Source organism: Hippopotamus amphibius, chromosome 1, assembly GCF_030028045.1.
Source record: "Hippopotamus amphibius kiboko isolate mHipAmp2 chromosome 1, mHipAmp2.hap2, whole genome shotgun sequence".
NCBI classification, from domain to species: Eukaryota; Metazoa; Chordata; class Mammalia; order Artiodactyla; family Hippopotamidae; genus Hippopotamus; species Hippopotamus amphibius.
In genome coordinates, this window is record NC_080186.1 from 194,617,756 (window position 1) to 194,638,503 (window position 20,748).

The 20,748-nt window shown below is 32.7% G+C and overlaps 1 protein-coding gene across 1 annotated transcript in view; it reads left to right on the top strand.

Moving 5' to 3' along the window:
• Positions 1-19,209, top strand: part of SLCO4C1 (solute carrier organic anion transporter family member 4C1) — a 58,712-nt gene extending 39,503 nt beyond the window's left edge. The window contains exons 5-13 of the mRNA XM_057695494.1: positions 896-1,017; positions 1,970-2,082; positions 4,092-4,236; positions 4,650-4,845; positions 10,487-10,640; positions 13,935-14,125; positions 15,404-15,468; positions 16,809-16,946; positions 18,994-19,209. Coding sequence (XP_057551477.1) covers positions 896-1,017; positions 1,970-2,082; positions 4,092-4,236; positions 4,650-4,845; positions 10,487-10,640; positions 13,935-14,125; positions 15,404-15,468; positions 16,809-16,946; positions 18,994-19,154 — 1,285 coding nt within the window. The 3' untranslated portion in view covers positions 19,155-19,209. The remainder of the gene's footprint in view (positions 1-895; positions 1,018-1,969; positions 2,083-4,091; positions 4,237-4,649; positions 4,846-10,486; positions 10,641-13,934; positions 14,126-15,403; positions 15,469-16,808; positions 16,947-18,993) is intronic.
• Positions 19,210-20,748: the final 1,539 nt, after the last annotated feature.

Genomic DNA, 20,748 nt, shown 5'->3' on the forward strand with positions numbered 1-20,748 from the left:
TCACAGTATGTGATTTGTTTAGCTGTTAGTCCTAGGTTAATCTTTTAAAGACAAGGTTAATCTTTTAGAGACTATAGGTTAATAAAAAAATCAAGTCCATATGACTTTAGAGGGCTGGGATAGGGAAGGTGGGAAGGAGTCATGGGAGGGAGGGGATGTGAGGATATATGTATAAATACAGCTGATTCACTTTGTTGTACAGCAAAAACTGGTGCAACAGTGTAAAGCAATGATATTCCAATAAAGAGCTTAAAAAAAGAATCAGAAGGTGGAACTATGCAAAGATACTGATGTAGGTAGTCCCAGGTTAATCTTTTAGAGACTATATAAAATGTTGTGCAGAGAAAGCTCTCGAACAGAGAGCTGAGTTTTAATTTCAGTGGAGTGAGAATGGTGTGTTTTGGGGAAGAGCCTGTTAATATAAAAATATGACTACCATTGTAAGAAACTGTTAATGTTCAAATGAATGCCACAATTAAAGCACAGTGTATGGGCTTTTAACAAAAATCAGTGATTTGCTGTGAGATGTATTTAATATTCTCTATTTATACTATATACTATAATATTTAGAGAAGAAAAATTTAGCCAAAGTTAAAGAATGTTTAGAAATTCCATGCATGCTTTCAGTTAACCTACTTATATTTACTATTAAATATTTAAAACTTTTCTGTCATATTTGCCATGTGGAATACCTTGTAAACCATTATTCTTAGAGCTGTCATTTATGCCTGCTTTCCATCGTGATTCTTCAAAGTGGCTCTGGCTCCACTTAAAATTTTGAATAATATAATAATATTTCTTTATATATGCATTTGAATTATAAATTATATAATTATCATGAGTTTAAATTAACCAGGTAGAGTTGACTTTTACCTCTTGTTTTTCTGTCATACAGCATTAATATCACTGAGGATGATCCACGATGGCTGGGGGCGTGGTGGATTGGATTTCTTATGTCTTGGCTCTTTGCCTGGTCTTTGATAATACCTTTCTCTTGTTTTCCAAAACATTTACCAGGTAAAAATGTTTTAAAACCAGGGTGTTTTATTCCAATTCTAGGCCAAGTGCTGCTTTCTAAATGATTAATAAGAACCCTAGAAAATTCAGTCTTTTTTTTTTTTTTTTTAATAGAATCTCAGTTGTCTGCCTATACAAACTTTTGAATATCTGTCTTTATTTTAGGAAATATTGGATAACAATCTTAATATTCATGGTTTTTCTTTATTTTCATTTAATACCCAATAAAACTGTACATATTCACCTCTATTAAATACTTACTAAATGTGTGTCTTATGTGTTATCTGGAATCTTGCTTTATGTTTATGCAAGATATAATATCTTAAAGTATTATATTCAGTTAGTGACTTCAAGAGCCAATCTGCTTTAAATTATTGATGCTAATTATTTGTTAATGATAGTACGAGTACTTTTTTTTAATTGTCACCAAAGTTATGCTGTTGTATACTTATTGTCACCAAATTTTAATACTAAAAATCTGTCCAAAAAGAAAATATTAATAGAAAAGAATATCCATTCCTTTCTCTGTGAGATTTTGTTTCTTTATAATCATGTGGTTCATATACATATCTATAGAAGTATTTTTCTCTAGGCTGCAAGCATTTAGTTGTTTCTGTTGTTATATATGTAACAGGATAGATGATTAACTTTTGGAAATGGTGAAAAGAAAAGTAGGAAGAGTTGAAATAGATGGACTTGTTGATTTCTTTCTACCTTGGGCCATACAACTTATGATGCTACATATTGACTGTTTTCTCAGGTTTATTCACAGTACTTTTATTAAAAATTAAAGGATACGATAATAGGTAGTAAATATTATTTCATCTAAAAAGCATGTTAGAATTAGAGTAAAAGAGAAAAGCTTTAAACATTCTTTGTTTAATGCATAAAGGATGAGAAGGAATCATTTGAAAGCAAGAAGATAGAGCGAGTAAATTTACTATTTTTTTAGGTACAGCAGAAATTCAAGACGGAAAATCTTCCCAGACTCATCAGTGTAATTCCTTACAACATACAGATGGGAACTTTGGACAGAGTCTTAAAGATTTTCCAGCTGCTCTAAAGGTAAAATAACACTGTACACACACACACACACACACACACACACACACACACACATACATGTATAGATATATGTATATATTACAAATATACATAAACTATATCCATACACACAAATATTATCATAATGCACTCTTGCTTGCTTATTTACTATGGTTCTAGCCCTTAAAAAAACCTCTTCAGATTGAATTGTATTGTGCTTTGAGTAAATGAAAACTATCCCATGGCTGGAAGAACATGAGTCATCTTATTGACAATGTCAGTATTCAGTGGTTCCTTGCTGGCATATAGTCCATTTTCCCATGCCATTTCCCTTATGTAATGGATGGATCAGTTGTCACTGAATTGTAAATATGTTTTTGAGAATGCCAAACCAATATTTTTCCCTTGTGGAAGAAGTGGCGGTCAGTGGTTACTTTTTTTGAATTTGAGGTTAAAGAAACAACCTCTATTTTATTGAACTGAGCAGAAAAGTATTCTTTCTATTTAGCATCATGAAAGTTTTGTACATAAGGGAGTTTATAATTTTACCTTTTCAAGATTTGAACTTATTTATTTACTTTTTATTATTTCTTTCCTCCTCAAATGAGAGCCTTAATGTTTTTACTCCATTCATCCTACTTTTTAGCTCTCCTTCCTCCTCTCCCATACAGGCACATTCTTGTGTTTTGCTGAGGTTGTTTTAATTCTAACTATTGTTATTTTCTTTTATAGTAGTTCTGTTCTATTCCATATATTTGTATTTAATTTATTTTATAAAACTCTTATATGTGTTATCATCAAGAGTCATTACTTACCAGTGCTTTTTTTATCCTTATGTTCTCATGCTTTGAGATCTCAATTCTGATTCAGATCTCTACGGATCCAGCATTTTATTGTTGGTTTTTCTCAGATAGGATGCCATTTAAGTATCTTTGAATGCCAAAATGATATTTCTGACTAGATGGATATTTTCAGATTATACTTCTTTAATTCCAGTAGTCTGTAGATGGTATTTGGCTCTTTTCTAGTTGAATTTATTGCAGTGGAGAAGTTTCAAGTTAATGTGATTGAGTTATTATTTCCATCTGTAAATTTGTAAATTTTTTCATGTCTCTTTGATTTCGGGAAATTCACTAGGTTATTCCTAAATATGTATCATTTTTCATTAATCCTTTCTAGGAGTCCATTATCTTTTTCAATCTGAAAACAAATATTTTCTACTCATTATTTTTTAAAATTATTGCATTTCTTCATTCAGGTACTTTTTCCCCTTTTGTCACTATTGTTATTCTTATGTTAGATCATCTGGCTCTGACTTCTAAATCTCTTATCTTGACTTTTTGTGACCTCTGTGTGTGTGTGTGTTGCTCAGTTTTATGAAATTTTTTTGCATTGAATATTCCAGAACTATGTGGTTTTTCACTTTATGATTAAATATGGTGAAATAACTGAATCGCTATACTCCTCTCTCTAGATTAATAAGGTTCTGAGAACTCCAGCAATACAGACACATTTAAAATTGCTTAACTCTGTACCTAACTAAGGTTCTTAACTGCCAAGACCTTCACTTGTGGAGCAATACTACAAGTTTGATACTTAAGAGACTGCTTTCATCTTTGCTCACAGTCTTCATTTATTGGATGTAGGAATTCAGAACACAATTTAAAAAATCGAATATGGGGTAGATTTATTGTATGGAAATTGATAGTAAGCCTGGGGAAGAGAACTTTCCAAGCCAGCTTTTACCTCCTTTCCCTGGTCCCTTGCATATGATCAAGACACATTCCCCCTACTGATTAATCATCTGTCATTTTTCTAGGTGCTCCACGTATAAATTTTCTCAACATTGTATGTATACAACTATTAGTAATCAATATTTATACTTTTGTGCTAAAGGAAATGCTGAAAATTTACAGATAATTATATTGTGTTTATTTAAAATGTGCTATTTCATCTTGATACCTACCATTCTAATGCTGTGTTTTGCACATCATAGTTATTCATTCGGTGAACTGTATTTTTTTCTTTAGAATTTGATGAGGAATACTGTCTTTATGTGTTTAGTTCTGTCAACTTGCTCAGAAGCCTTAGTTACTACTGGATTTGCTACATTTTTACCTAAATTTATAGAAAATCAATTTGGAATGTCTTCCAGCTCTGCGGCTACCCTTGCAGGTAAAACATTTCCTTTGTTCTAACTTAATCTAATAATCTTACTTTACCACATTAGATGTTTATTAAAATAGCATAAAATTTTGAATAGCTCCTAGAAGTTTAAACTTAATACTGATTTTGGTAAAAGTTCCAGTTTTCTAACATTAGACAATTTATTGGATGAATTTGAGAGATACAGAGCTAAAGAGAATATATATTAATCTTAATATTCAAAGCATTAATTTTAAGTAGTTAAGTAATCTCTTACTTAATATAACTATTAACTCATTTACTCATGTTGTTCCTAAATCACATGAGTGCTTTTATATATTAAAACCATAGCAGTACTTGTTTTTGATGTTTTCCAATTGTTTGCATAAGTTACTGTGTATACTTGTATGTTTTCTCACTGTCTGTGTCTTCTTTATCATTAGGGACTGTTTTAGTTCCTGGAGCTGCTCTTGGTCAGATTTTAGGTGGTATTCTTGTTTCGAAATTCAAAATGACGTGTAAAAACATAATGAAGTTTGCTTTGCTCACATCTGTAATTGCACTTACACTGACTTTTGTATTTATTTATGCCAACTGTGAAAATGAGCCATTTGCGGGTGTATCTGAATCATATAATGGGTAAATATATTTCATTGTTTTTTGATATTAATATCAGAGTAATAAGCTATGTATGTATTTCCAAGTATATGTTTTCTTAATTAAAATGATGAGAAATTGACTTTTTAAAAAAAATTAGAAGGCTGCTTTTCCTACATAAGAATATGTAGTTTTTATTTTTAGTTTCAATAATTGATGTCATATTAAAAGTTGGGGGAAAAAAGTTGGATAGTTTTTCAGAAAGAATTTAAGGAACAACTGTTCTGTACTGAGTACTGTACTTAGGGATACAAAGATGAGTATTATAGAATCTTTGTCCATAATGGATTCAACACCTTAGGGAGAATTTCACATTGTATGTTCCTATTGATTTAAATTTTAAAACTCCCTATGGTGAAATTCTCTTATTAGGGGGATTGAAAATAGGCTAGCAGAGACATTAAAATGAAGCTAGAACTAGGTGATACTAATCATTGTTGTGTTTACTTTAGAAGTTCATATTTATTGTAGAGAAATAAATTCTTGTTGTTCTGACCTGTAAACGTGTTTCTACCTATAACTGGTTTGACCATTTTCTCTCTCTTTGCCTTGCTTGTTTTGCTTTGAAATCCTAAACCACAAGTAGAGGGTCAGACTGGAGGGCATTGCCCAGCAGTGTATTTTATAGCCCACGGTGCTGCTTTAATTGTTTGAATATAAGTGTTTGAGACTGTTGAAGAGGATGGTGCTTCAGGTCAGGGTCTCTGTAATTTTATATTAACATGGCATTCAGATAACCTAAGTAAAGGGAAAAGTTTGTTCTGAAAAGTTTGTTTTGAAAAGTTTGCCAATAACAATTATCATGATTTGTAGCTACTGTTTATCTGTCATTCTTTTACATTAACGAAAAATGGTGAATGTTCTAAAGCAGTGTTTAGTCCAGCTCCATTACATTTATTTAAGAATTCATTGCCTGCTTCTCCTGGCAGACTTTTTTTTTAAATTAATTAATTAATTTATTTTATTGGCTGCGTTAGGTCTTTTTTGCTGTGCTCGGGCTTTCTTTTTAGTTGCGGTGAGTGGGGGCTACTCTTCGTTGTGGTGCGCAGGCTCCTCATTGCCGTGGCTTCTCTCATTGCAGAGCATGGGCTCTAGGCACGTGGGCTTCAGTAGTTGCAGCACATGGGCTCAATAGTTGGGGCTCACGGGCTCTAACGCACAGGCTCAATAGTTGTGGCGCACAGGCTTAGCTGCTCCGCGGCATGTGGGATCTTCCTGGAGCAGGGATCGAACCCATGTCCCCTGCATTGGCAGACGGATTCTTAACCACTGCGCCACCTAGGAAGCCCCGGCAGACTTTTATAGCAAAATTCCTACTCTAAAGGAGTTTCCAGGGTAGTAGGATAGATGGGGAAACAAAATAGTGAATGCACAATGTGTTGGGCGGTGAGAGATGTAAAGGGCTATGGAATTAAAAAGAGCTTTTCAGTTTCTTTAATTAGATTTAGAAAAGCCTTCATGACATAATAGAGAAATAGGGCTAAAATATCCCCTATGTATACAAAAAGTTTGAGAGAGAAAGATTTGGGAAAGAGGGAATGGCAAAGGAATATGTTAAGCCAGAGCATAAATGCTAGAAAGTGAAGGCTAGATTCAGGGACCAGTTTGCAGGCACTTAGGTCGTGTGTCTGGAAATAGTAGAAAGATACCTGGAAAGGTTGAAAGGTAGATAGAGGTTAGTTGTGTAGACCTGACTGACATCTATAAACTTCACCCAAATATACCCTAAGAAACCACTTTTTATATATGTTCCTTTTAAAAGTACAGAAACTTCCGTATAGTTTAATACTACTCTGTCACCTTGATGAACAAATTATGTGGGTATGAATCCATCTGATATTTTCTACATTAAACAAGAGTCACTACCAGATGAATTGTCTTTAGCCCAATCAGAAGAGAAGGAAGTGAGGTGGTGTCGGTTTGAGGTGCATGTAGGGGCTGGTCATTGAGAGATATCAAAATCTGAGACATAGAGGTAGAGCTTAATTACATACACATTCTTAGTGATGAAAAAAACTGAAAGTGAGTATACATACATACACATGTGCATTCACACGCATGGAATGTGTGTGTGTGTGCACGTGTGTGTGTGTGTCTGGATTCTTTTAATATACAGATGAAGCTTAAAGTCACAACGGAGGTGTGAACTTGTCAGATCATTTTTCTCTGTGGCCCCAAATTCTTAATTTAACTATGTACCCTGCATATTAAAATGTCCATATCATGGAAAGCTTAGTCATAATAATCTTATGCAAGGAACATGTGTATAAGAAAAAGTACAATGAAAGAACAGACAGAGAAACTCAAGAAATACCTCCTTAGTGAGTGGGAGAAAGAGAGGTTGTGAGATGTAGGATTTCTAGTAGAGTAATGCAGACAGTCTTTGCCCTTTGCTGTGTAACCTTGTAGGTGGTTAAAGAGCTTTTGTGACACTGGGTTAATGAATTAGGCTTATTGATAAGTTCATTTAAAGCCCAGAAAGCTTAAGATCAGTAATACCGATTATTTCAGGGGATATTTTTAATATTCATAATTTTTCAAATAAATTTGTTATTAAATGTTTAATATGAGCACAACACTAAATTCAGGTGAAAGAGATTGTCAAAGTATATTTCTAGAACTCTACTAGTTAATAAAATTTGCCATAGTCCTATATTACCTTGATAATCTATCTATAGGATCTTTGGGTCTGTTTTGGTAATCAGTATTGGTAATGGTGATTTGTGTTTTACTTTGAACTTAAGTAAGTACACACAGTATTTTTTCCCTATCTGACCTAGAGGTAGAATTTCATTGCTTATCTGAAACAGTGCCTTAAAGAGGCATGTCTATCAAGGATTGAAATAGATTTAGGGAAATATTTGCTTATTGTAGAAGTGTAATTATAGAATAATAGTTTGGATTCAAATGAGACATTAATGTTTAAATTCAGCTAGTCATGATACACGTTTCTCATATATACATATGTGTATGTATAAACACACATTTATGTGTATTTTTAAAATATTTAAAATATATTTTATGTATAATCAAAATATTTTAAATATTTTTAAATATTCAACGTTTTAAAATTTAAAATATTTTATATATTTAAAAATAATACATATATATAAAGAAAATTTAATAAATTTCACAAGCATCGGCTGTTTTCCTGATGATAGTTTGCCCTTTACTTTATGAAATAAACCTTTAGAAAATATGTAGGCTACAGTGACTGGCCCTTGATGGTAAGGAATATATTCTGTGTTACTTTGTTTCTACTCTGTTTGCATCAGACAGTCTTAAACTTTCATGTTCCTAGTAATCATTTCTCAATCATATGGGGATTATATTTTGGAAAACTTTAATTTAAAAATTATTGTGTATAGGCTGTTTCTAGAGTTGCAGGGATAGTTTTTCTGTCACCTCATTTCTACATCTATATCGTAAACTAGATGTGGGCAGAGACTGTAGTGCTTGCTTTCATGAATGGAGTCATGCTTGATAAAGAAATCTAGCAGTAGCCTGTGGTATAGATTCAAAGACAGAGAGACTCCAAGCAGAGAGATGAGTTACTTAAAGTTTACTCTTTGATCACCATTTCCTTCAAACTCCCCACTGATTTGTTCCCCATTTGTTTGATATCCTTCTCTTTAATCTGTTTCCTTCATGAACTTCTTGTTCTCCACCTACACCTTAAGTATCATCATTTTGCAACATAGCAATTATTATCTTCTAATGCTTAGATAAATCACTCGTTTACTGTTTTTGATCCCTAGTGCAAGAAATTTGGCTTCCTGGTTGCAGGGAATTTTATCCCTCCCTCTCCCCTTCCTCCCTCCCTTTTCTTTCTTTCTTCCTTCCTTTCTCTATCTTTATCTCTATCTTTATTTATTTTAGATATGTATATCCACCACTTCAAGTCTAGTACATGATGGGAGCTCACTACGTATTTATGAAATAAACTCCCAAGATCTCTCTGTACTCTTCCTACTCTTTATATGGTTGATCTTATCATTCTCATAGTTTCAGCTACATCTGTATGCAAACGGATATTAAGATACCTGGCTCCAGGCCAGATTTCTTCACCAAATTTGAGACTCTTCATCTCAATATGTATAAAAGCATACCCATTATCTCTTCCCCGGAACTGGTTCTTCTCTATGAAGATGCCAAGTTAGACACTAGGAGTCACTCTTGACTCTTCCACCCTGTTCCTATCCTCAGTCAGCCAAACACCAAATCTTACTGATTCTACATCCGAAATATTTCTCAAATCTGTTTTCTTTAATCAAAATTCTATTTTGGTTCTACTACACATTATCATAACTTGTTGCCTGGTGTATTGTAACTGGTCCCCTTCCTCCAAATTCAAACTCTGTATAACTCCTAGGGTTATTTCTTTAAAATATACTGTTAAGAGTGTCACTTTTCAGTCAAAAATACTTGATTGTCGTTTCAAAATAAGTTAAAGCCCATTGTTTTTAACAAGGCCCTTGAGGCCTTCAGTCATGTGGTCCATGACTCTTTTCCGACTACATTTCCTATCACTCTCTGCCTCAGACATCATTCATATTTCTCCATATAGAATGCTATTGCTCACCTTTATACCTTTTATCAGCTTCTCTGAAGTACCCTTTGCCTTCCCCATTTACCCAGCTAACTCTTACTCATCCTTTAAGACTTATCTCAGGCAGTAGCTCTATCAGAGCCTCTAATCTAAACTATGGCTTGTTTTAAGTGTCATTCCTCAGTGCAGATATCTAAAATACACTTTGTTGATATCTATAACTGCAGTCTGTAACCATATTAGAGTATAAATTCGTGTCCACTCTACTCCTAGACTGTGAAATCTTTGAGGATGTTGACTCTCTTATGAGTTTTATATTCCCAATACCTAGCATAGGGCCTAGCACTTGCTCAATATATGTTGGTTGAATGAATAAATAAATAAGGAATTGGAGATATATCTTTGCCTAGGGTAACCCTTTATATTTTAAAAGATATTGCCTCCTATTAAGAGGCAGCATGGAAGAACACTGAGCCTGGGAACCAGGAGTATTATATTTGGCAAAGAAAGAAAATTAATCTCTCTGGGCCTCAGTTTTCCCATTGATAAAGGGAGTATGCTGAAGATTACAATTGTATTCATCCTTCCAGGTTTAAAATTTTACCCACACCCCAGAGAAATTTGGCAGTGTCTGGAGACATTTTGGTTGTCACAACTAAGAGGATGCTACTGGCATTCGGTGGGTAGAGGCCAGGAATGCTACTAAATATCCTACAATCCACAGAACCAGACCTCCCCTCTCCTGCATCAAAAAAGAAAAAAGAAAGAAAGAAAGAAAGAAAGAGAATTATCTGGTATCCAAATGAGAAGCTGCTTTATTTGCTTACTCTGCCTATGATTTTAAAATCACTGACAGACATTATATAGCTATGTTTCTGTTGCCTGTCCCTGCCACAAAAATTTAAGCTCTGTATGGAAAGAAAGACATTTTGTTTGTTTTATTTGTTCAGTAATTAAATGACGCGTTGAGTGAGTGAAGAAATGACCGAGTGGCAAGATATAACAGCGCGTCTGAGCTGTTCATTAAAAGTGACAACATCGGTAATTTACCCATCTTTCACTTCTCGTTGACAGGACAGGAGAACTGGGAAACTTGACCGCTCCTTGCAATGCCAATTGTGACTGCCTGCGATCCTATTATTATCCCATCTGTGGAGGAGATGGAGTCCAATATTTTTCTCCCTGCTATGCAGGTTGTACAAATTCCGTTTCCAAAAGACATCCGAAGGTGACTTGTGTCTGCTCCTTTACTTTAATGAGGCAGAATGTGTGTGTATTTCTGGATGCCCTTCCTTATCCCTGTAGCGAAGTTATGCTGTGCTGCGTCTTCCCTTCCTGGCCCACCTCCTCCATTCAGAAGGCAGGCGTAAAGTTTCAGTCAAGTAAAATGAATAAGTTCTAGAGAGCTGCTGTACAACACTGTACCTGTGTCAACGATAATGCATTGTACACTTAAAATTTGTTGTGTTCTTACTGTAATTTAAAAAAAAAAAAAAAGGCCCCTGACCACTCCAGCTGAAAAAGATTCTTCTTCCTTTATATTCCAGATTCAGTTACTGTCGAAAATCAGTTTGGCAGTTTCTCACATACATCTTTATAACATCACTTCTGTTATAGAAGTGAAATATTGTTTACTTTTTTACATTGTTTTATTTTTTCTCAACTATATGTTATGTCCCTTGAAGTCAGGGAACTTCTCTTATTCTTACTAAGTACAGTAAATATTTGTTGCTTTTAGTTGATAAACCATGGACACTTTAAAAAAATACAAATCACTAATTCATTCTCAAATGTAAATTTACTTTTAGTTCTGGATTAGAATGCATATCAGTTTACCTAAATATGATTTCTCTTTAATACAATTAAATAGTTTGAGAAAATCGAACAGAATTTTATTGTACTACATCTACCATCAAAATTTTATCTTCTTTAAATTTTAGAGCCTTGGGAAGAAATAATATTGACATTACTAGTAGTACATAATAGGTTATTTTATGCATTAATAGATAATGTGATAACTTTAAAAAGACCTGAGGGAAATATATAATATGGTATAAGAGACTACAATGAATAAGGTATGTAAGAATTATATGACAAAACATCTGTCTTGGATATCTGAAATGTGGATTAGTGAAATAGCATTCCTTTTCCTATATAAAGATAAGCTTAAGATTGCAAGAAAAGATTTTTACATAAATAGAAATAATTAATTGAAATAATCTGTAAAATTACTTCAGATTTCTTTTAGAACTAACACGGGTGTCAGTATGTGTGTGTGTGACTGTACACACTTATATGTTCATATGTACACACATAAATATATGTTTGTGTATATGTATACATATCTTTAATAAATACATGGAACATTTATCTTGACAGAGATATAGGAGTTCATCTTTCTGCTGGGGGTAAACCAGAATGTAAGAAATAGTATACATTCTTTTTCCATATTACCTAGCTTATAGATTTAAAAATAGTTGTCTACAAACATTGAAAAATATGCCAGAAAAAATGTGGTGAATCATAGCAGACTTAATAGACTTGGTTGACATGTGCAGTTTTAATCCTTGGAATAAAACTAATTAGATCACTGCCATAAAGTTCCTATGAAAGTTTAATGAAAGACATCAGGAAGATTTTTAAGATCCAAAAACTGAGGGTTATCATACCTTCAAACCAGTGGACATCTGGGATTGCTTTAGTTTCAAAACAGGTTGAGGAACTTAGGTATTTGTGTCAGTTATGAGGAATCAAATTCCGCAAGTGAGTATAATACTTATCACCTATCATAGACTCAGAAGCACCTGGAAGGTAAACTCTTCCTCTGAGAGGCAGATAAGCAGGTAGCATTTTCCTGTATATAAAATATCATTAATAAGTGCTATTGACTAACTCTAATTAGAAGATTATGACAAGGAGTTAAATTAATGCAAGGGTTTTACCCACATAACGAAATGTCTAGATACAAATACCATCCTACACAAGGAAACCAAAATAACTGAATAAATAATTAAGTAAATAAATAAAAAATTAATATCAGAGCATACTTGAAATGGTATTTGTTATTTCAGCATGGTGATTTTGATATTTATATTTGTCACCAAATATTATCATTACCATTTTAAACAATAAATTGTCTTCTAGGAATTGTTTCAGAAAAGCAAGTTATTTTGACTTTCACATTTTCTATTTGTCCTGGCTTTTTTATGTCCAGCTAGTCCATGTAATAACTCATTTTTCCACAGGACTTTTTTAATGAAATATTTCAGACAGGCAAAATACACTGATAATAATTAATAAATATCTATGCACATTTATTCACAGAAATAGAATCTATTTCCTACCAATGATTTGAACTACAGAAACAGATGTCGACTAATAGCTAGCTATATTATAGGCAGATGTATACTTTTTTATTTAAGAGAACTATAAAGCTTCATTAAAGATAGAAAATACTGTTTTCATTTTTCCTTCTTAAAATTTTTAAAGGCTACATTATTTAATTATTTGATGTATTAGATTGCTAAGTACATAATAGTTCATTTTAGGAATGTCACCTGTGTATTTGGGTTTCCTGAATCAGTAACAGTGGTCTCTGGCCTTTGGGACAATAAAAGCACTACTTCACTTTGACTTCTTTAGCTCTGCTCTGACTTTATTGAGGCCTTAAAGATATAAAAAGATTTGTAGTAAGGATGGAGTTGAGATGTAAAAAGCCTTTAGAAAAAGATCATGCCTAACTTTTCAAATACCTGAATTCTTTTCCTACAAAAGTAATACTTGTGATTTTTAAACATGTTACTTTCCAACATTTCATATTATTAATTTATATGTAAACATATATATGCATATATATGTATATATATTAAATAGTTAATATGTTATATAAAAAGTAGCCTTCAGGATAACGCAGTAACTTCTAGTTTTTGGATTATCATAAATATGTCATCTTAAGAGGGATACAGTTTGCATTTGGTAAAATAATTCAAAAAGTTCAGAAAATTATAGTGAAAAGGTTTAGTTGAAAGAAGTATTTTTTCCCCAAACTCTTGCAATGTATTAGTTAATTTTACTGTGGCAATTGTTAAAATTATGTTAGTTCTTTCAAATTAGCGTAGATAGATTGTTACTATGCATGCTTTTCTTTGTGTCCTAATAATGGAAAAGAAGAAAATTAGCAGGAAAACTATTTGAACAATTGTGATCTATTGAAAGCAGTCTAGAATGTGAGAGATCATCTAGTTGTTATATTCTTGTCAATTTGTTTTATGAGACATGAATCAATAACAAGTTAAAATAATGAACACAAAAGTCAAATACAGATTATTCTACTTTGTAAATATGGCCCCTTGTTTTCACCTGCTTGATTTCTTAAAGGTTATTACTATTTCTCATCACTATTAGTTGTATATGAATGAAGACAGTGTAAGAGTGTTTGCCATGTCTAAAAATCACGATTTGCAATGATAAAATATGTTTTCAAGATAAGCACTTTCAGTATGTTTATGTCTAATATTTCCAGGTGTTTTATAACTGTTCATGTATTGAAAGGAAAATAGAAATAACACCTACTCCATCAAGTTTTAGTTTTGAAGCTCAAGCTGGAAAGTGTTCAAGTAAATGTAAAAACTTGCCCGTATTCCTTGGCATTTTCTTTGCTGCAGTTGTTTTTACCTTCATGGCTGGTACTCCCATAACTGTGTCTATCCTAAGGTATGTGTTATATTGTGAAATTTGCCATCCCTAAGCCAACATGTGGAATGAAAAGAAAATGGACTTAGGGATTTATTTGGGGTTTGTAGGTTGACTGTTGGTTCCAGTACTAATTGAGCCCTTACAAGATCGTTAGTTCTGTGGCATTGGGAAAGCTACCTCATTGAACCCAAGATGTTTGAGGCTTTAATGAGATCATGGTTGTGAAAGTGTTTTAACATTGCTACTTGGCATGTACTCGATGCTAGCTTCTCTGCTTCTTTCACGAGGCTTCGGTTGTAAGCTGGAGTTGTAATCATTTGCATTTGAGCATGATGGAAATGGCAGTGCAGTCCACATATGTCAGAATCAGAGTGATGTGCATTCTGCCTTATACCGTAGGTGCTGTGATCTTAAACCTTCCTACAAACAGTAAAACATGCTGGCTGTCACCTGGCTCTTCAGTGTTTCGTGCTTTCACTGGCTTTTCTTCCTTCTACACTGCTTTATTAAAATATTTCCTATTTGCCCTTCTATAAGTTCATCAGCCTTTCGATATCTTTCCTAACAAACTAAATTTTTCCCTCTTCAGTTTTTGTTCCTTGATACTCGCTACCATTTCACATACTTTTTGACAAATGGAAGCGTCAGAGATTTTGTCTAAAAACATTAAGTAGTCTGTTAACACCTCTTACATCGATGTCACTTTTTACCTACATATTTGTTTTTAAAGGGTACTTGATCTCTTCTATCTCCCATCTAACTCTCTTGTGTGCCAACATCATGTCTCATTCATCTCTGAGAGTTTTTACTTAAAGAATTATTGTTGAATCAGATTGAGCATCAGCAACTGTTTTACACAACCTCAGATTTGTAACTATAACTCACAGGTATGGTTTCTGTCTCAGAGTTAATAAGAGAGTAAGAATTATTTGCTTGCAACTTAAGTCATGTGACTTGTAACTTACGGGACAGTCGAAAAGAAGTGTTGTTAATGAATGTCCTTTCTTCTTCACATTTGCTAAAATTCATACATATTCAATACATTTGTTAAAAGTCATTTGACTCTTTTTGGTATTATTTGCAATATTTTAGTTGAGATAACATTTTTCTTCTCTTATAATTCCAGAAAGGTTGAACTGTATATAAGCTATTACATACAGTTTATAATTTGTTTATTTCGTGTGTATAATATTTGCTTTAATCAAGAAATACTCAGCTGGTATAAAAATGAATTTGCTCAAAGAGTAAATATAGTATACAACCATTTTTTATCTCATACGCATTTACTACCTCCAGGTGTGTTAATCAGAAGCAGCGATCTCTAGCATTGGGGATACAGTGCACGTTGCTTCGATTATTAGGTATGCCATTTCTCTTAGTGTGTTGTTAACTGTTGGTTATTTTTAGTCATTACTGTTATTGGTTTATTCACTTACAGTATGTGCCAAGAAAACAATTAGTTTAACTGCAGTGGAAAACTACATGGTGTCATTGAAGAAAGCTGTTTTCCACTATTGAAGATGTGGTATTATTTATGTATCACATAGGAAAATAATGACTTTACATTTCACCCACCTGATTGGTTAACTGCTGTTTCCAACTCTGTTGCGAATATAATCCCAAAGAGTATATTATATTTATTTAAAATACAGCATATGATCATCAACACATTTCTAACAGAGCACAGTAAAAGACAAATTTTTTTTCTATTCATATAAAACCTATTACCAACATAAATTATGATAAAATCTTATTTATACCTAGTGTAATTCCTTTTCCTCCCTGTATTTCACTCCATTTGGGACATAATTATGTTACATTAGCAATGAAAAATAATGAGTTTATATGTTTCAATAAAAACTGTGTTGTGAATATTGTGTCTAGTTAAGAACTGATGGAAGAAATAATTTATGCTAGAAAATTTTTAAGGTTCCAAATGTAGGAAGAATAATAAAACAGAAACATGTCTTACACATAATTATATGTGTGTATAATTTTACATATAATATTATGAACATAATATTAAGATTATTTATAAAAACAAAAACCAAAAGCAGAAAACATTAGAGATCCCCTAGACCAGCTTTTCTATTTTTCAGACCAGTAAATTGAGGACCTCAGAGATTCAGGGGTTGGCCCATAGCTGCACAGGTAATGGTGAACTAGGCATGTTAGTGTGAATGTGTGTGTGTGTGTACACATGTACACTCCCATGCACAGACATGTCAGTGTATGTGTATATATACACGTATGTATACTCACACACCCGCATTGGTTTATGTGCACATGCACACACACATGCGCATAAGACATATACTGTAGTTTAGGAGACTTACTCTGTGCATCAATAACTTATTTTGATTTTTTAAAATATAATAGATAATTTCAGACACTTACTAAATTAGAAAAGCAGTGAATTAAAATATCTCCTTAACTAAATATTAACCCAATACATGACAGAGATATTTATTAAAATAATTTTTTGAATTGATTAGAAGTATTTAATAATTATGTATAATTATTTTAGAGTGTTTTATTTGCATTTCTTTATATTCCTATTACTTGTATATGAACTGATTGATTTGCCTGTGGACAGATTAATACCTATGCTTATTTATATAAAATATATACATAATCATATGTAAAAAAAATCTGTAACTATAATCTTCACTCATGTGTATTTCACATGTAATTCTTCTAGGCACAATACCTGGACCTATTATATTTGGCATCACGATAGACAGCACATGTATTCTCTGGGATATTAACAAATGTGGGATTAAAGGAGCTTGCTGGATTTATAATAACATCAAGATGGCCTATATGCTAGTAGCCATAAGTAAGTGGTGACTTCTTGATACCTTTAGAGTAAATGGATTATATCAAGAGAAAAAAAAAATCTTATTGTTACTTACTTAGGTATTGAAATGTTCAGTCCATGCTGTTGGAATATCCTATAGTCCTGAAGCAGAGATCAGTTATCATAGCATGTTATAAAAGGTCTTACCTGGAGTCTGTTAGGCTCAGTCTAAAACAGAAAAGAGTAACATTTTAGCTTTCATTGTATCACGTATCATATAATTTTCTTTTAACAACTTCCCTGAAATTTTTTTGGAAAGTATAACAAAAAGCTAAAGGAGAATTCTGAGAAACTGAAATGATTGTCATCTAGGCACCTGGGCTTTGGAAAGCACATAGAGCTAAGGTAGGGAAGTATTCTTTGGCTCTAAGGCACATTGTAAGAAACGTTTTTATGGTTTACAAGGTTAGACATGATGTTTAACCCTTTTTGCCTTTGGTAGTCTGTCTTCTGTAGTCTTGGTTAAGTAATCAATGAAAATTAAGAATAAGGAAACAGAGCAATGCATCTAGTTTGAAAGAGTATGATAAAATTTAAAATTAAGAAAAACAACCTAAGAAATTAGAGTATTTAAAAACAGAAATTCTAGATATAAATTCACACAGGCACTTGGGCGCACACACACACAAGTTGACCCTTGAACAACATGGGTTTGAACTGCGAGGGTCAACTTATATGCAGATTTTTTTCAATAAATATGTACTACAGTACTTACACAGTCTTCAGGTTGGTTGAATCTGCAATCTGGAACTGCAGGTACACAGGGCAGACTGTAAAGTTATATGAGGATTTTTGACCGCATGGGGTGCCAGTGCCCCAAACCCCTGGGCCGTTCAAGAGTCAAGCGTGCATGTGTGTGTGTGTGTGTGTGTGTGTGTGTGTGTGTGTGTGTATTTAACATAATGTGTGATTTTCATTGTGATTGTGGTGTGATTATTTTGGCACATATATCAGGATAGCTTATTTCTTCTACATGTGTTTAAATCCAGAGTATGCTGTCTGAATTTATAATGACAGAATAATAAATTGTTCACTGAAGAAATAAATACATAAATCTAGCAAAACAATGAGAGGGTAAATATTGACCAGAACAGGCAAAATTAATCTTCCCATCACTTTCACCTGTTAAAAAATTTTTTTTTCAATGTATTATGTTTAAAAATTTATTTAATTGGTTATGTTTGTATTTTTTGACCAAAAAATATAGATAATGAATTGTTCCTTTACGTACTCTGTGATGACTATGAGAGTTTTTTTCCCCAAAACATATATACCTTTAAATATTGCAAAAACATTGTAACAGTAGTACCTATGTAACTGGTCTTATAACTCCAGAAATGCTTAGTTCAATGAGTATTCCTATTTTTCAAATGCACAGTTTGAGTAAAATATTAATGATTAACACAGACAAATTAGCTACTGCAAAGACTACATTGTGAGGTCATTTAATTTTATCTGGCACTTAGATGCTTGTACTGTGACCAGAACTAGTTTCTCTTCAAATAACTGAGCTCAAAATCAGAATTCTTTGAAAACAAATTGAAGCCTGTGAAGTGAATCTTAATGTTTTATATTTTTAGCTGATGCTTAAAGGTAAATTTTGTTGAGTATTGAATATTATATATTCCCATAGAGGCGTTCTTCTAAGAACTCCACAGCCTTTTTATTTTTGGAATTACTTCTCATCATGGACATGAAAATATTCCAGCTTATTATTCAGGTTCAAGGATGTTGTAAGGTATTTTTCCTTGGTTAAGAATGTATAATCGTAACCAAAAATAGAATAATTATTGTACATTTTCATTGTTTAGAAAGAAAATAAGGACTAGTTCATCGAATTGTAGACATGTTCTATTGAAGAATATCACCTTTCTTACTAAAGTTTTAAAAATTTAAAGCATAAAACTGATTGTTTATATACTCCTACTCTTTAAGTAATGTTTCTATTCATGAAGAATTTTTCAGTGATAATTTTTGTAATAATTAAAGGCCTAAATGCATGATTAATATTTATTTTTATATTTAGGTGTTACTTGTAAAATTATCACCGTTTTCTTCAACGGGCTCGCAGTCTTTTTGTATAAACCACCACCACCAGGCACAGATGGTCCATTTCAAAATGAGAACGCAGTTGTGACTATGGTTTCATTAGAATGTGATCTCAACAAAGCAGGACATGACGGGTAAAACAGCAACGGAGAAGGTTGAAAATTGGCCTCCATTTGTAAAAATGCATGTTATCACTGCGGCATTATCCATACAATATGGACTATCATATTTAAAACGATATTGTATAATTAAATGTGTTTTCTGTATTTGTATGGACTCAATTCGTTTTTAATATAAGAAACAGACTTGTGCCTTCAAAGCCATTGAAAGCCTCAAAACACACACACACACACACACACAGAGATATGTCTAGGTATAAAATCTCCAATTAATAAACTCTACTAGAAAGAAAAAGCCAATGATTAGTTACAAATTTACATTTTAAAAACAAAGTGATTTCTGTTCCTCTTACAACTTGTTTTATTGTAATTATCATTGCCAGTAGTTTGGGCTTTTTTAGAAAATTTATGGTGTAAAAATTTAACTTCATCAAGTTTATGTTCTCAGTTTCAAGAACTGTTATTGAAAGACTATGAATTTAAAACCATCTAAATAATATTATTTGTTTTTAAATTTACATATACTAATCTGTCCTTGATTTATTACAGAAAGTTACTGGACTATTAGAATATCAGTTAATTACCTTGTGTCCCAGTGCATAGTGAATTTAGAAATATTAGCGTTTTATACACATACCTTCACTTTAACTCAAGAATTGCAGGAAGTGACTTGTTGATATTGCTGATTTTTAACACTTACCTTTTCTTTTGTGATAGTATTATTCAATTACTTGCCTTTCAGAGGAAAGTGCCAGCTTCAGAAAAGAAAAGTGCCAGTTAGACAGGAAAAGATTTCTTTTTTTTAATGGCTTACATGCATTTTATTGATTTTTTTGAAAAGATTTCTTAATGAACTATTTATCAATGTTTGTGTACTCAGTAGTTTGACTTTTCTCATTTTAAAAACTGATCACCTAGTACATTACAGCACTTAAGTAGTGCTTTGCTCATAGTAGGCATGTATTGTTGTTTGATTAAAACATTAAACTCTACTCTGATCCATTTATTTAAAGATTAAGTATTTCACATATATGATAACATTATAAATTCCATTTTTTCAGATCACACTTAGGCCAGCTTTGTCTACTCAATGTGGAGGAAATAGATCAGTGAACATCAATAAAAATAACTTCTACCTGGTCAAGAATTTTACTGATTAAGAAAAGTGTTGAAGTTCATATCCATTTGAAATTTCATAAAATAAGGTTACTAATTTAATAAGATTCATTATCAGTGTTTTCCTTGGTTAGCTTTTTAAAAGCAGTGTTTTATATATATTGTGATCATAATAACAAACAGAATAAAGGCCGGATGGGAAACCAGGAGCAGAAGCATTAGTAATTCACAGAGTTTAGGAGATGATGTTTCGTGGTAGTTAGTGACCAGTGATGATTCAAGAAATGAGCAGCATTTATACATTGAAATGCAAGAAGGAATGAATTAGAGTTAGGCAAGCAAGCACACTTGAATATTAGAGAATTAGAGGAGCAGTGGCTCAGGGATCAGAGAGACAGACCTGCTTAAACCAGGAACATATGAACACCAGAGACTGAAGGCAGGTGGGTGGTCAAAAACCCAGGTATCTGAGAAGCAGGAATTTCATAACAGCCAAG